The following is a 16,344-nucleotide window of genomic DNA, read 5'->3' on the forward strand; positions in this document are numbered from 1 at the left end:
CCACTTGCCCCGGGGTGGGGGCTGAGGGTCGGCGGGGTGATTCCAGATCAACCCGGCTCCTCCAGGCGGTCGCACGGCCGTACCCCGTGGCGTTGCTTTGCGCTCATCGCCTTCCGAGGCGTGAAGGGCGGTGCTGTCCGTGTTATTTTGGAGGGGATTGGTGGGGTCCTGCACAGCGTTCAGAGCCACGGACCGCCCTAAGGGCTGTGAGGGGACACCGGGAGGCCGGGCTGGGTGAGCTGCCGGCCTGCCACAGCGGCGGGGCTCAGCGCCGGGGTCGTTGTGTGGTGAATTCCAAGAGAGCCGCTCTGCGATTTCACTTGGTGTGAAAAAAAAAAAGGGAAAAAAAATAAAAAAAGATTTAAAAAAATGGGTTGCCCTTAGCTGTGACCTTTTCCCTATGCACAGGCAGAGATTAACGCTGGTGTCCCTTTGATCCGTGCTCTGGCACTCCGAATTTACTTCCTATAAATCACATCGTTGTGGAGTCTTTCCAGCCAATTAGTGCTGAAGATTGAGCTCTCCGTCCTTTGGAGGTTTCTGTTTGTTTTTCCCCACAGTTATGTCTCTGCTGTTCCTGCTCTCCCAGCCTTGGAGCACTGACTCCAGAGCCATTTCTTAGCATTATCTGTTCAGGAGATTGTGCTGCCTCCTTTCTGGCTGATGTTTTCCCCCGATCCAGCTGATGTGCTCCCACAGCCGCTGCTCTAGAAGGTACGAAGCCACTGTAGTTCTTAAGATAAAATTGGCAGTGTCCTGGTTTGAATCATTTCATTCTTCCAGGCAACATTTCTGTCTTGTTAGGCAAGAGCTGTTTTGGGCTTCTTTTTTTTTTTCCTTTTCTTTCCTTTTTTTCTTTTTAAAGACTAATGAAGATTAGCATTTAGTTTCTAGGAAGGCTGGAAAGACAGAGGTGGAATCACATTTCCATTACAGGTGCGTCCTTGTAGATATTTTGCCTTTCCTACTGGCACGTGTAACCCGTGCCATCCATCCTGAGTCAATGGGGCGGTGTCGAGGATATTGTCTTTTATCCTGGGTAGCTGCTAGGAGCCACTAAAGAATCTCCAGCAGAAGTCCTATGAGATCTGTGAAGAAACTCTCTTGTTCAGAGTGGGGGGGGGGATGACAATGAAATTTGGCAGTTATGTTTCTTCAGTGGTAACAGCCTGTGTCATGAATATTTCTCAACCTGGTAAGGGTGGCCAAGCTTGTACTCACTGATTCCCGAGCTGCTTGTTTCTTTCCAGCCATTCATTTTTAGAGCTCCAGTAGCTGTCCTGTGTCTTGTGACCAACAGCAAGGCTGTTCTGGTCTGGGTTCTACTGGTAAACCAAACCGCTGCTGTTAGAGGAAGTGAACCAGAAGATGCTGCCAAGGCACGTTGCTGGATTGCTCTGGAATCAGCTGCATGCCAGGCTCCATGATGCAGTTTAAACCTCTGGACTACTGAAAAGACTTGGCTCACAGTCTCTTTGTGTCCACAGCTGTATTCTGAGATGTCCTTCCCTTCAGCTCTCCACAGACAGTTGTGTGCATCGTCTGACTGTCTGCCAGGTGTGCAGCTCCTGAAGTCAGCAGGACTGCCTGCCTTGAGGCTGGTGATCATCTCCCTGAGATGGCGGGATTCAAGTTGTTAAGTAAAGGCTGTAATGCTGCTTTAACAAATCGTGCCTTGGGATTAGTAACTTCACTTGGGAGTCAAGTTGAGTGATTGTATGATGTTGGCCTCTTAATTGGCTTCCTTTTAAATCTCTTACACAGGCACATTCCTTCAGACATGCCATCTTCCCTCCTATTTGTGTATCAATGATGATCAATTGATTGTCTTTTAATAAAAGAGCATCTATTTTACATGTCAAGCATCCATCTTCTTGGAGAGCATTCTAAAAATGGAAAACTTTGAGGAGGGAGGTCGCCTTCTCCAAAGTGCAGGGGAAAAAAAATACTACTACTACTAATAAAAAAATAAGGCGTTTTAGAATACTTGCCATACCAGGAAAACATGAAAGGCAGCCTGAGACATGGAGACTCTGTGCAAGGCCTGGAAGGTCATTTGGAATTTTTATTTTTGTTGCCAGTAAGTGAAAGAGTGTGCGTGGGGGTAGGGAGGGAAAGACCTGTTAACTCTTAGCAGTAGAGTCAGTCATAAAACAGCAACAACTCTGAACTGACTTTGAAAGCGGAAGCAGTACGTACGCCGTGTTTTCCTTACCAACGTGAGAAGGAGGTTGGACTGGAGCATCTGGGCTTACTCTACCCCAGTTTCCTCAACCCATAGATCATCACTGATCAAAGAATCCCACAGACAAAACTCACGCAGCTCCAACAGGATTTATACAAGCAGAAACACTTTATGAATTCTGTACATGCTTTCTTTTTGCTATTATCTTTCAAGCCATTTGGAACATTGAGTTCTTTCTGTGCATGTTATATTAGATCCATATTAGATCCCCTATAGGGCAGAATGAAGGATAGTTTTGTGTTGTCTGTGGCAGGCATTACTTTTCTGCTGGGAGCTGGCCAATTTGATTAATATTGAGAAAGATTCTTTCAAAGAAAGATAATCAACCCAAGCCTAAGCGTGTATCAGCCTCTTGATGTGAGAGCCATAATGGCTAGTGCTGCCATCAGAGCCACATTTATAAATCAGTACAAGGGACTTGCTATGAAGGAACAAAACCTAGCGGTATTAGTGCTTATTACTGATACAGCTGATGCAGCTGAGCAGCAAGAGAGTGCGAAACTCTATCACTGAAAACAGATGCATCTTTCTTTGATTTCAGCCCTTCTGCATGGTGGGCAAAATTATACCCCGTGTACAGGCTAAATGAGCTTGTTCTAGCTTGACTCCTAAATCTAGATGAATTAATGCAGCATGGTTCTGTCTGAAGGAATAATCTTGCTGTACTGGTAATGAAAACAACTCCAGCTCCTTTCATTCACGACTTTTGTTTATTATTTTTCATGCATCCATAAGGGATCATGGGCATTCATCCATATCTTAGAATACTCATGTACACAAAGATACGAAGGTCTTGGTCTGCCCAGGTTTTAATGGCACAGGTCGATTTTCAGAGCTTCCATTAAATCCCATTCCTTAGCATTGTAGACTGTCATCATCGCACTTCTTTTTCACACTTGAAAGTTCTACATTTTGCATTGCTTAATTTTATGCTAATGCTCATCATTAAAACATATAGCATTCTGAGTTTCAGTTTATTATTTTTCAGCGCTTTAGTCTTCCTTTAGCCAAGCTCTGTGCGTTTGGTTTATTTGCTTTATTCATAAATAAAATGCTGTTTTCCACTCGTCTTGAACTCGACTACATGCGAACTTATATTGTTAGACGTAGGGATTGTTTTTCTCTATTTTATATTCAGTGATTTTTTTTCACCTCACTTCTTTTTTTCCCCTCTTCTTGAAATTGTTCCCAAAGAGAAACTGTAATTCAGGTAGCTATAGAGCTACCTGAGCCATAGAGCTACCTGAGCTATAGAGCTATAGAGCTATAGAGAAGGCTGGGCTCAGATAAGATCTTATCCCTAACATTTTTTTCCAGAAGGTGACATTAAGGTAATTTGATCTCAGCTTTTTTTATCTATATTCCAGGACTTTGACCAAGAATGCCTATCCTTCTAAAATTTGCAGAGGCAGCTGTCTGCTTTGGAGACTGTCTAGCACCTTTTAGAAGCCTGTACTTTGGCTTTCACAGCGCAGCAAAACTACACCACTCTACAGAATGATGACCCCTAAAAGAAGTAGCATTCTGGCTTCTCTTGGCCCATTTTCAAACACAGCTTCATTTTCAGCGCCCGTGGATCAGGAAGCCCAGAGGACAGCTTTTGAAGCTTCCTAAGCATTTTTGTATTCCCCACCACTACTTCATTCATCCAAATCCCTTGCTGTTTCCTGGCTCAATAGTTGGAAGCACAGAGAACAGCAGTGTGCCATCCAGGGGTAGAATAGTTAATGTGGACTTGCAAGGAAATTGGGGTTAGGGTAGTTTGAAATAGTTTGTTTTCTAACTGTCCAGACCGAATGTGGGCACCAAGAGATGAAGTTCGTGAATATCTGTGAAATACTTAAGCTTTTCAAGAGTGAGTTGTGATGGAAGTGCAGAGTAAGATTATTTTCTGAGGAAGAACTAATCTCTTTGAGGACCATCTGTGCTGTGACAGCGGAAGTCAGTCAATTAACGATGGAAAGGTTTTAGGGCACCTGAATAGAAGAAAAGGATAAAATCATATTAGACTGTTTATTTGATATTTCCTTTTCCTTTGGTATTACTGGCCTTAGATTGAAAGGTCTTCTGTGCAATGTGTTGTCTTCATATGTTTTTAACAGTGTTTAACAGAGCAGGACCTGTTGTACTTGGCACTTTAGGGAAACATTACATTTCACATGGAGAAAACTGCTTGAAACAAACACTTCAAGATTACGGTTCTAATAAGGCAATAGAATTCTAGTAGATTTACAGTCCTAACATGTCCTTCCTGATGTGCAACATTGCTCCTTTCACTTCAGGTAGGATCCTGGTCAAGAGCAAAAACCTGTCACAGCTCCAAGCCTTTACATTTAGTCTCTTGGGTAATTCAGCTAGCAGTGACAAGACCCAAAGAGAAGAGAAAACACTTTCTGGCATGTGAAAGCAAAGTATTTTTACCTTTTTTTTTTTTCACTTCTTTCCCTGACTTCCCCTTTTTCTTGAATTCATTCTCTGTCTTTGAGATGCTGATAGCAGCAGTCCACTTGATTCCTGATGGTACCACAGTTCCTAGGGGAAAATACAGGTACAGACTTCTCATCTTCCCTTCTCTCCCCAGGCCGTGAAAACAGGAAGAGTTTTCTGCATTCACAAAAACAACGGGTCTGAGGAGTCTTTTGCTTATTATGCCAGAGGAAAAAAGAAATCCTGTCATCAGTACGGCCAGAAATACTAGTTACATCTGTCAGATAGTCTGTGAGGGATTGCTTGCAGCAATCTCTTGTATTTTAGCTTTTAGTTAGCATCCTGACTTATGTTTTCTCACTTTTCCAGCCCTGGCTAAAAGCTCCTGTACATATCGTGATGGGTTAATTCATCCCTTCACACAAATACATGTTACACACACTGTTGCCGAGTGCTCTATCCTCAGAATGTCCAGTACAGAATTAGGATAATCTTTGCCCACAACATAATTCTTTACCAATTTTCAGGTAGCTGTTTCCCCAAGAGGTCGGTGCTCTGCCTGTACCCACTGACCTGAGCGATGCTACTTGTCACCATTCCAGTGACTTCTTTTGTTTGTTGCCTTAAGCATTCTTTCTCGCCCGCATTGCAAAGTTTCAGTAGCCCCGGAAATCATATCCCTTCTGAAGGGTTGCACCCTCCTGCACATTTCATAGCATAGCAACGTAACTCTATTGCCATGGATCCCAGACATGGGCGTGCAGAATTTATCCAACTAATCAAGCGGTGTAGGGACACCAATTCCAGCTACAGTCAGCTTGGAGTATAGAGTGGTTACAGCTAAAAATATACAAGCATATATAAAAATATACAAGCACTTTGCAGGGAGGCAAAACAATGAGGTCTATTTATTTTGAATGGCCAGTGTAATCAGCACTGTCATAGTAAACTAGAAGGCAGAATTATACATTCATCCCTAAACTGTTTCCCACTGAAGTACCACACCTGCATTCAGTATTTGAGAGCTAGGAGTTCTTTCTTTACAGTAGTGCCATGCAGTACAAGTTTATTATCCAGCCTTTACTCAAAATCTGATTGTTATGCATTGCCATCTTTTGCCCCAAAGCAAAATGCACTGCAGAAGGAAAATGCACTTGGTTGCTATCAACGAAACAGCTGGTGTGACTGGTGTCAAATGGAATAAATGCCTGTTGGTCTGTCTTTTGCCACTTAGCGATTAATGAAAACTTACCAAATCTCAACAAGTAATTGGAGCTCTCTGCAAAGGCCACCTATAAAGCAAAGACACGGGTATTCTAGAATAAAACAAACCTGATAAAAAATAAAGCATCTGAGGAAAAAATGTGTTTGTCTGTATTCCCTGATTTAAAGCACCTTTGGCTAGATGCTTGGGACTGTTTGTTGAGCATGTTACTCAAAAGATACAATTAAAACAAAAGGAGATTGGTTTGTCTCTGCTTTTAGATTCATGTCAAAGCCCTGATATAAAACTTACTTGTTAAAAATGTCGAAAGTCTTGCACAGTAAATTCAAATGGATTCCACAGTGAGCAAATCTGCTTGGCAGTAACGTGCAGAAAGTGACTTCTTGTAGAAGAATCCCAAATGGGAAGGAAAGACACTTAAAACATTGCTTTGAAAAGTATAAAAGGCTAATTCTTACCAAGATGAAAACACAAAAGCATTTCTCACAAGGAAAATTTTAGGAGAGAGTTGAGACCAGCTTGTAATGAACCTTGAATTGTAAGCGTAACCCTTCTTCATAATAACAGTCTTCATCCAGCAGTGCTGTTTGGTCAGTAATGGGTTCTTTTGTTGTTGCAGATGGCTTTGAACTTCACGATGTTGCAATCGGAAAGCCTTGAACGCTTCAGCATCAGTTCTAATATTTTCCTGTTGGTAAGCCATTTTAAAGTCAATATACAGTTTATGGTTATTTTCCAAAGGCTGATCCAAAATGAAAAGTCCAAGAAATCCCTTCCCATAATTCACGCTGACGCTAAGCGTACACTTCTCTAGTTTTGGCAAAGCATATTGTGTACACTGGTTGTGCTTTGAGAGTAACGCTTTCCCTGAGATCCTCCTGCTCCTTCCGTCCCCTGAGGTATTTCTATTTGCTGTTATTTCTGCTTTGTGAGGGCCTTGACACTGTTGTATGTGTTCATGTCTGACTGGTTTACGTGAGCTGTGAATACTCAGCTACCACTGATCTACCTAACTGTGGTCTTAAAGGAAGATGGAGGTTAATAATGCAAAGGAGGCAGATCTGGGCTTTTAAATGTAACGTACATTGCATCCCTTTTCACAGTATTGTGATTTTTCTTTTCCCCAACTTATTTTATTTTCCTTGACCAATTTTTCATTGATGTCTTCTATTTCAGGTCCTCTCTATCTCATCTTTTTTCCTCCAATAAAGTTACAGTATCTTTTTCTTGATGTTTTATCTTAGATACTCAGTGTGGCTCTCCACAGCTGGCTGAGAGAAAAAAGCCCAAACTGCTCATTTGCCCTGACAAGTCTTCACTCCCTGTGTTTTTGATGATTGGCTGTGCTCCGTGCTTGACTTCAGCAGCAGCTAATAAGTAACTCCTGATCCAGCAAAACTTCCAAAGGTTGACAGATATCACTTGAGCTTCCATTTCATAGGTAAGTGACAGCCCTTTAACCTGATTACAGTAAAGGGCAGCAGTACTGGGCTCGCTTGTGGTCCTCTACAGAACAGTTAAGTTAGAGGGAAAGGGACAATATTCCTTTTTCAAGAAGAGCTAAGATCTGTTGTGCTTTAATTATGTATCACCTGGAATGCTCCAGCCTATTTCCACCATAGTGCCATTTTTATTTTATTTTTTTCCCATTGCCACATCTTCTCATCATTTCCTAAGTCCCCTTTTTTTAATATTGAAATCTATTACCCATGTAGCAACATGTTTTACAGTAGTTTTCACTATGATATTTGCAGGCTTTACTTCTGTCCAGTTGGCTTTATCGCAGCTTTCCTCTAATTGCTATGGCCCATTTTGCCACAATGTCAGTTACTCTGTGAAGTATGTAACTGTAATTGTGACCACTGTCTAAAGCTGTTCCTTATCACACAGAGTGACCCAGCAGACCGCTGTCACTAGCACTGAACTTGCCTATAATTCTGATGTTATTGTAAATTCCTCCCCAGCTGGCAGTAAGATGTCTTGTATGGCTTTTTCTATGCTTGAATTCTCTGTTTTCTGGATTGTGAAATTATCCTCTGCATAATTCAAGAACCTTATCATGATCCGTGTTTATCAGAATGTGTTACCCAACAGTCTGGACAATTAATGGCCTCTGTAAATATGGTTCTGTGATTTCTTGCTGCTGATGGTCTTTTAGAACTTTTAGTTCTTCTGCTACAAGTCAGCACTAGGGCAGCATGTCACCGCTTCCTAAAAAACAAAGCATAAAAAGTATATAAATCTCCCCTTCAGAATTGTCTTGCCTAGAAGAAGTAGCATTCCTCCCTCATTTTCTTTTGAATCTTTACGTACATGTATGTTTTCATATATAAATGTGCATTGTTTTCATATATAAATGTGCATGCTTGCATTTTTTTTTCTGGTTTGAAACAAACAAACAAACAAACAAACAAACATGAATAAAATACACTGAAATGAATCAAAATATATTTTCAAACAAAAAGCAGTGCTACAGAAACAAGCCAGAGCTGACAGTGTCAACCCTCAAGCTGGGGGAAGAGTTAAGTAGCTAGAAAAAAACACAATAGGAAAACCTTTGACCATCACTTTTACATATATTCAAGTGTAGTCTTACAGGGGGGTTTTGAGGCATTGCAGCCAGATCATTAGCCCTGGGTAGTGATGCACATGCACTGTGACATTGCATGGTAGCTGGACAGCTGTTCCCTCCTCCTATCTCACCATTCTGATCAGGACCTAGCCCTACACAGAAAAGTTGTCCTAGCTTGTCATCTGTTTTTCTGCTTCTTCAGTTGCAGTGGAGAGAATTTGGACTGTTTGCACACAAAAAGGTTTTTACAAACCTTTAATCTTTTAGTGAAAAATCACACTGATTTCCCTTGGGGAGGATCTGGATTTTGGCTTCTCACTGGGGGTCGTGCTCACTGTACTGCTGGTATCTGCATACCACCAGACACTGACACATTTCTCTCCTTTCTATCTGTTAGAAGACAGAAGTATTCATGACAAAATGTGGAGACTTTGGCATCATGAAAACAACACTCAGACTCCTGAGCAGCTGCCTGGGACCCCCACTGCATATGCAAAAAAAGCTCAGTAGATGTCTTGCTGACACCTGCTCTTAATGGTATAAGGTTTATTGTAGCCAAACTGTTGTGTTAGGGACCAAAACTAGGGGGAAAAAATTCATCAGCTACATTTACACTGATGCAGCAGAACTGTCAGGTCACAGCCTGGACCAATGGTTGAGCACCAGGTGAGAAGGTGTGGCTAATCCAGGGAGCTCAGGTGCAGGCAGTGCACCTGTGTGACGGAAAGGTGTGGACTCTGAGCTTGCCCCTCCTCTCCTTCATTTAGGGGTTGACAGCCAAGGGAACAACATACCTCTGGGTAGTGACTGTGTTCTTCTTGAGTTATCACTGGTTGTCACAGGGGTGAGCCAATTTTTCTTCCTTGTTATGTGCTGTTGCTCTGTAGTGTTTGTATCCCATTAGAAGCTGCTGTCATTGCTTTCTTTTGGTGTACAACTGGTAAACTAAAGAGGCCAGTGCTCAAGCACTGCTGTGCAAAGCACTCACAACTGAATTGTGAGCATAATGCCTTGCAGTTTTGGCGCCATGACTTTCAGGGCTCTCTTAAATGCTATCTGGACTCAGCTTGGAGGAAAACATGGAATATGGACAGTTCCCCCATGGACAGTTTGGTATCATCGTGCTTTATTGGAGGAAGAAGAAAACTTAGTTCTCTGATGTCAGTGTGCTATGCTATTTGGCCTTGCAACCAAAAGGGCAAGGTCTGAAAAACAAAGAGAAAGGGTCTGTGTTGTGAACCAGTAGATGTGGACATGTCCTGGAGCAAAACTTGTTGCTGCATATATAGCCTCAGGTTCTTTGGCTTTGGGGAAAGTTTTTTTTCATTGTATGTTTTCAACATTTTTAAGTGTATACATGAATACATGCATAGTCATGTAGCTTTTCAAATTGGAAAACCCTTTTCCAATGCTCACTCATAACAGCTTGAGCTTATTTACATGCTTGTTATTACTGTCTGTCCTTTATCCAAGGTCTTCTCATTCAAGCACTTTATGGCTATTTCTTACAGTGTTTCTTGCTATGGTTCAGTAAAAAAAGTAACTACTGCCTTGTTCCCTCCTATTACTGGGAACTTATCTAACACAGCAGATGAGCTCTTCTAACCTCAGAGCACCACCTGGCTTTGTATGGATCCTTTTGAGCACCTTCCTCATTGACACTGATACCTGATTTAGAGCCTGTGTGTGAAAATTCCCTCATGCTGATATTAAGCATATAATTCAGAGGCTATTTTGGTGCCATTTAGCCTCAACATCAGGCTTCTAATCTAATCTTGTGAGACCATAAAACATTTTTTTCAATCAGTCCCAGGGCTTTTTTCCCCCCATTTGGACTTCTCTCATTTGCTCTCAGAGGTACAAGATAGGCATCCACCAGTTCCTCAGTCTTTACAGAGGTAATAGTCAGATGGTATTTTTACACAAGGAGGTCATCAAGTTACAGATGAGAACATAACTGAATAGTTGGTTTTCCCTTTCCAACACGTGTGGCCTCCTGTCTCTAGAGCATTTGGTGTCTTAAAAATAACAAATATTTTTCCTGTTTTCATAGATTTTTCTCACCTGCATACCTACTCTTCTCCACAAAATCATATCCTCAGCTAAACCTGACTTTGATATGGATGTAAGTTCAAAATCAAAGTGTACTCTGTAGATTCTGACTACAAACTTATGGACTTACTCCAAGATATTCAAGGCAATCAGGTACTTGGACTGAAATCTATCTAGAATAAAAAATTATGCTGATTAGGAAGGGCTTCAAGGCAATCAAGGAACAAAATGCTTCACAACACTGTCTACAGTAGTGCCCATCTACATCTAGCATTACTGGAATGTGTGTATATGCTTACAGACTGAGAAACTCCTTGCTTCAGTGAGGGCCAAAAATGCTGATTTACTTGCTAAAGTGAAGGTGACTCATAACATTTACACAGAATAAGACATGAAAGAGATCAATTGAACTATCTGGGATTCTTTTTTAACTCCTCAGACAGCCCTATGGTACTGAGTCACAAGCTCCTGCTTACACTTCAGCTTCCATGGTTTCAAGGTAGTACTCTTGTGACCTTTCTGACTTGTATGTGCTTAGATGGTTGAAAGCATTTTGTCATCCTAGGAACATCCAGGGCCATGTGGTTGGTAAAGGAGAACATAATTAAAAGACACAAGTTGTTGTAAGAAAATGTTCTTTGATATTCCCTAGAAATGTTCTTAACTGTATACTTTAGAAAAAAAAAAGAAAAAGAAAGGAATTGTGCATTAAGAGAAATTTATTTACCTTTCAACCAAGTTACGTAGGTGACTTGAATCCATTTTCCAAATAGAATATGAATTTATTGATGCTATTTCGTGATTCTTCAGCTTCACAGAGAAGGAAGATTTAGAAGAACGAGTTCTAAAGTCTTGAGGCCTGGAAAAGTACAACAATAATATAAGAATAAGAATTAGAGATCAGAGAGTTCCACCAAAAAGACGGTGATTTAAATTAGAGAGATTTTTTGACACCAAGCTGGAAGCCCAAAATGTGAGTGATACTATAGCTGGATCAGCGAGGACAAAGGAAACAGCAATAAGACTGCATACAATGCCAGAACTGCTTATGGGGCAAAATGCATGAGCCAGGAGTTCTCATTTGCAGCCCACACACTGACACAGCATCACTTTTTTGTTCTCACATGTTCGCAGTCAGTTACAAAGCCTACAGCAATTGCATGGCAGCTAAAAATTAGTGTACTTCTTCTCAGTGAGGTGCAATGCACAGTGCCTTGCACGTGTTTTAAAGCTAATCTTTATTTCTTTTTCAGAGCTTCTACATGCAGCACAATTGATTTCTGATAGGTCCCCACTCTCTGAATGCCCACATAAAACTAATGACTGTCATAACAAACAAGTAGGATTTGTTATCCTACTTTTATTTGTTATATTTGTTTGCCTTTCTAGATGAACAATGGATCTATATCTATTTCCCATGTGCTTCTAAGAATGATGTAACATCTGAAATGAATGATTTTAGTAACTATCTTATGAAGGCTAGCGCTGCTGACAAAACAAGGCAACTGCAAGGGAGAGGATTTTAAGGACAAATTTTTGCAGTTGCGTAGAGCTACAAGTTTTGAAGAAGCAGAAAATCCCATGAAGTGATAAAACATTTAGTTTACCAACAGAGTAGAAAATCACGGGCAGGAGTAAGCCACCGCTGCATTCAATGGCTACTGAGAGGTGCCTCTTGCCAAGTGTTTTTACCTTTTGTGTGTCCAAGCCCTTTGGTTCTGCATGGGCGATTGAGGAAGAGGCCTCAGAAGCTGAAATCTGGCTTGCTGTCAATGGAGCACTTTTGAATCTAAGCACTGAATCAGGAAAAGTGCAGCTTCTCTCCCACACTCGTCCCTCTTGCAGAGTGAGAGCAACTGCCATCAGTTTCCTTCGTGGCTCAGAGTGGCATACATTTTGGCCTAAAATGGAATCAACATCAAATCTTGTTTTTCTTCATGAAAAGCTTGTTCCTGGTATTATAAATATTACTCATGTATAATTGCTTGGCACTTTAGTAAAGGACTGTTTTTGTTAGTACCCACAAAAGCCAAGCTGTTCATTAAAGTCATCCCACTCCTACCTGGTGGCCCCAAAGCTTGACAGTCGTAGCTGAAAGGTGTCGCTGTGTTGTCAGATCATGACATGATCTCCATTTTATAGAAGAGTTACCATTATGTCAAAAGGGTAGATACTGCTTTCGGTGCTGTGCTCTTCCCTCTGGTTCTAGCAGAAGTAACAACCTTGCAGAAACAAGCATCTAAAACCAGGGCTAAGGATAGAGCTGGGAAAGGGCCGGGTCCCCATGGGCCACCCGCTCACCTGGTGATCACAACAGTCACACAAGAAGCAATTACCTACCTTTTAAAACAAATATGGTTTATAAAACTCAGTAAAATCTCACCCTGCTATGCCGAAACTAGAAAAGAAAAACGAAACTCAGCAAATAAAACAGAAGGTGGAGCCAGAGAGCAACTTTTAAAGCAGAGTGCCAGAGCAGCTCTGGAATTGGTTTCAGATCAGGAGCTTCAAACCGGACTGCAGAGGAGGAACTGCAGAAAGTAACCAAGGCTCTGCTGTGATAAGAGGGCATGGATTCCTTTTTTCTTGATTCCTTTTTTCATTTATGTGGGAAAATGCTTTTCTAAACTACCCTCAGTTTGATTCCGTAGGTAGTTATTAAAGTTATGAGTACAGCCATTCTAACTTAAAGTCATTTTGTTCCTCAGTTCGTGTAGTTGTAAGAAAACCGTTTCTAAAATGCAAATTATTTTTTGGATGGATTATGTGTGACAAACATAGTCTGGGAAAACATTCAGATCTTGGTAATTTCATCAATGTATTTTCCACCATTATGACTGTAGCCTGTCAGGTGCAATGCAGGAGTAAGCTACAGGCTTATTCTGAGATCTTATTTCTTCTCTGCTTTCCTTCCTTCTCTCCACAGCTTTCAAGCATCACTTTTTGTTCTCTCAGCCATTCAAACACTGCTTTGCATGGAAGAATATCTCAAGTGTATCTCCCTACCTGATCAAGAAGATTAGAGCATTGACCTCAGATCTGGACACCTCATAAAGTGATATACTAAGCCTCAGGACACCATTAATTTTCTGTTATTCAAGTGCCTTTCTAGTCTTGCTGAGGAAGTCACCATTAAAGCTAATCTGTTAAACGAGTCCTGAAGAATTTTAACTTGACTGTCTGTAAGCCCACTGGAGCATCTCTTGCTCTGTGGAGCTGGCTTCTTTTTTGTTGTTTAAATGTTTAAAGATATGGGAGAGGTGAGATAAATAGGAAAATGTAACACCTCCATAGGCAAATGACCAAAAATAAAAAAATAAAACTAAAAAAACCAACAGCTAATTTGGAAGATGCAAAGGAGTTACTTATCGGTCCCACCTTGGTGATGGGATGGTTATGGAATGGATAATCTTGGAAGCCATCACGGACCAGTTAAAGGATCAATGAGGTGAACAGGCCCAGTCAGCATGGGTTTATGAATGGTAGATCCTGTCTGACAAAGCTGATTCCATTCTATGATTAGGTGACTCACTTAGTGGATGAGGGTAAAGCTGTTGTTGTGGTCTGCCTGGACTTCAGTAAGGCCTTTGACACTGTCCCCCATAACACCCTTGTGGAGAAGCTGGCTGCTCATGGTTTGGATGGGTGTACGCTCTGCTGGGTGAATCACTGGCTGGATGGCAGGGCCCAAAGAGTTGTGGTCAAAGCATTAAATCCAGTTGGCAGCAACGAGGCTCATGAAGAGCCTGGAGAATATGCCCAATAAGGGGAGGCTGAGGGAACAGGGGCTTTTTAGTCTGGGGAAAAGGAGGCTGAGGGAAGACCTTATTGCTCTCTTCCAGTATCTGAAAGGTGCTTACAGTGAGAGCAGGATTGGTCCTTTCTCACTGGTGACAGGTGACAGGACGAGGGGAAATGGCCTCAAGTTGTGCCAGGGTAAAGCTAGGTTGGATATCAGGAAAAAACTTCTTTACAGAAAGGGTAGTTAAGTACTGGAATAGGCTCCCAGGGAAGTGGTTGAGTCACCATCCCTGGGTGTGTTTAAACAACTGTTTGGATGTGGTGCTCAGGGATATGATTTAGTGGAGGATTTTTAGTTAGGCTAGTATGGTCAGGCTGTGGATGGACTTGATGATCTTGAAGGTCTTTTCCAACCTGAGTGATCCTATGATTCTAGTTCTGGTCCTGTGAACCATGTCTCTGCTTATTATGACACTCCTTTCCCCGCTACAATTCCTTTAGAGTCTGTTGGGCAAAAAGCACTGCATGTCTCCCTGTAGCCTGCAGTACGCTGCCTTCTGTATACAGTCAGCCCGTTTATCAGTGAACAGTGCATAGTGCCAAGTCTTGAATACAAACAAACTACAAAGGGAGCAACGCTTGCCAGATTTCTTCAGCCTTCAGCTTTAAAAGATATTTTCAAGATATATGTCTATTCTGAAAATTGTCCATTGTATCAACACCTTCAAAGAGCACCTCGCACATCTCATCAAGTTAACAAGGCAAGCATTTCATGGCCTAGAACTCCAGGTCATCCACAATAGTAGGAGGGCTGGTCTGCATCTCTGCTTCTCTGGTAGTAGTTTCCCTTCTATGAATTGTGAGAAAGGGATGTTATCTGATGCGATCATACATCCTCTGGGAAATAGCTTGAGAGTGCAGATTCATTTCCTGCAAGCCATTATCTGTTGCCTACCAGACCTTTCCCCCCACAGTACACTTGTGAACTCCACATAGTGTAGTCAAGCAGAGCTTCAGTGCCTCTCTGCTCCTGCTGGTACTGCTTGCTTGTTTAGCATAACACATTCACTTTACTAACGTTAGCTGGAGCTTAGTTTTCAGCTTTATAAATCTTGACACAACAAATACATCCCTATCTACTGAACTCATAAGCCTCCTCAGTTTTTCTGCTGACAAGCAGGAGCACCGTTTTATTGGCTTTGCTTATTGTCTTGTGGTTGTTAGAGAGCTGCCACTATTCATTTTACTGTGGGTAAATGTAATATTACACTTGAAATCATTGAGTGGCTTAAGCTGGAAGGGACCTAGAACATCATCCAGTCCCAACGCCCTGCCGCGGGCAATGCCACCCAGCAGCTCAGGCTGCCCAGCCTTCAGTGCCTCAAGGGATGGGGTACCCACACCGTTGCGGACCCGGCTCCTGGGGGCGCTGCCACACGGCGCCGCCTCCGGCCGCCATTGCCCCCCGCCCCGCCTCCCGCTGCCGGCCCGGCCCGCCCCTCGGGGGCCCGGCTCGGGGGCGGTGCCGCCGCCGCGTTGGTTCCTGCTTCCCGGGCAGCCCGGGGGATGCGCGGTGCTGCCCGGCACCCGCACGTCTGTCTTCCCTCAACGGCGGTGCCCATGGCGGCGGAGCCGCAGCCCAAGGCGCTTACCCGCAAGCCCCTCCTGCTCAACAAAGTGGAGGGCTCTCAGGAGGTGGTGAATATGGCAGCGATCGTGCCCAAGGAGGACGGGGTCATCAGCGTCTCCGAGGACAGGTAGCGGGCGGGCGGGCTGCGGCGGGGGCTCCTGGCCGCAACGGGGCGGCTGCAGGCGCGGCGCGGGGATCGCTGCTTGACCTTGCCTCGGGACTGGGCTGAAGCAGCGCTTCCAGCTCCCCTTTCCCTGCTCCGTGTTTCTCGGTAGTTGCTTAAAATACCGAATCTCGTTGATAAGATCTTGAGCTGAGTTCCAAGGAGCCGTGTTCGGGGAGCCGTGTTCGGGGCCCCTCAGCCGTCTGCTTCGTCCTCTCCTGAGTCCGGGCTGAATTCAGCCCTCAGCGGTGTCAGCGCTGAACTTAGCAGGCGCCGGCCTTTGAAACAC

At 43.0% G+C, this 16,344-nt stretch overlaps 1 protein-coding gene across 1 annotated transcript in view; it reads left to right on the forward strand.

The window, feature by feature from the left end:
- Nucleotides 1-15,767: 15,767 nt before the first annotated feature.
- The window catches only part of WDFY2 (WD repeat and FYVE domain containing 2), a 58,340-nt gene continuing 57,763 nt past the window's right edge, over nt 15,768-16,344 (forward strand). Inside the window, exon 1 of the mRNA XM_072333993.1 lies at nt 15,768-16,019. Coding sequence (XP_072190094.1) covers nt 15,829-16,019 — 191 coding nt within the window. The 5' untranslated portion in view covers nt 15,768-15,828. The remainder of the gene's footprint in view (nt 16,020-16,344) is intronic.

This window comes from Excalfactoria chinensis, chromosome 1, assembly GCF_039878825.1.
Source record: "Excalfactoria chinensis isolate bCotChi1 chromosome 1, bCotChi1.hap2, whole genome shotgun sequence".
NCBI classification, from domain to species: domain Eukaryota; kingdom Metazoa; phylum Chordata; class Aves; order Galliformes; family Phasianidae; genus Excalfactoria; species Excalfactoria chinensis.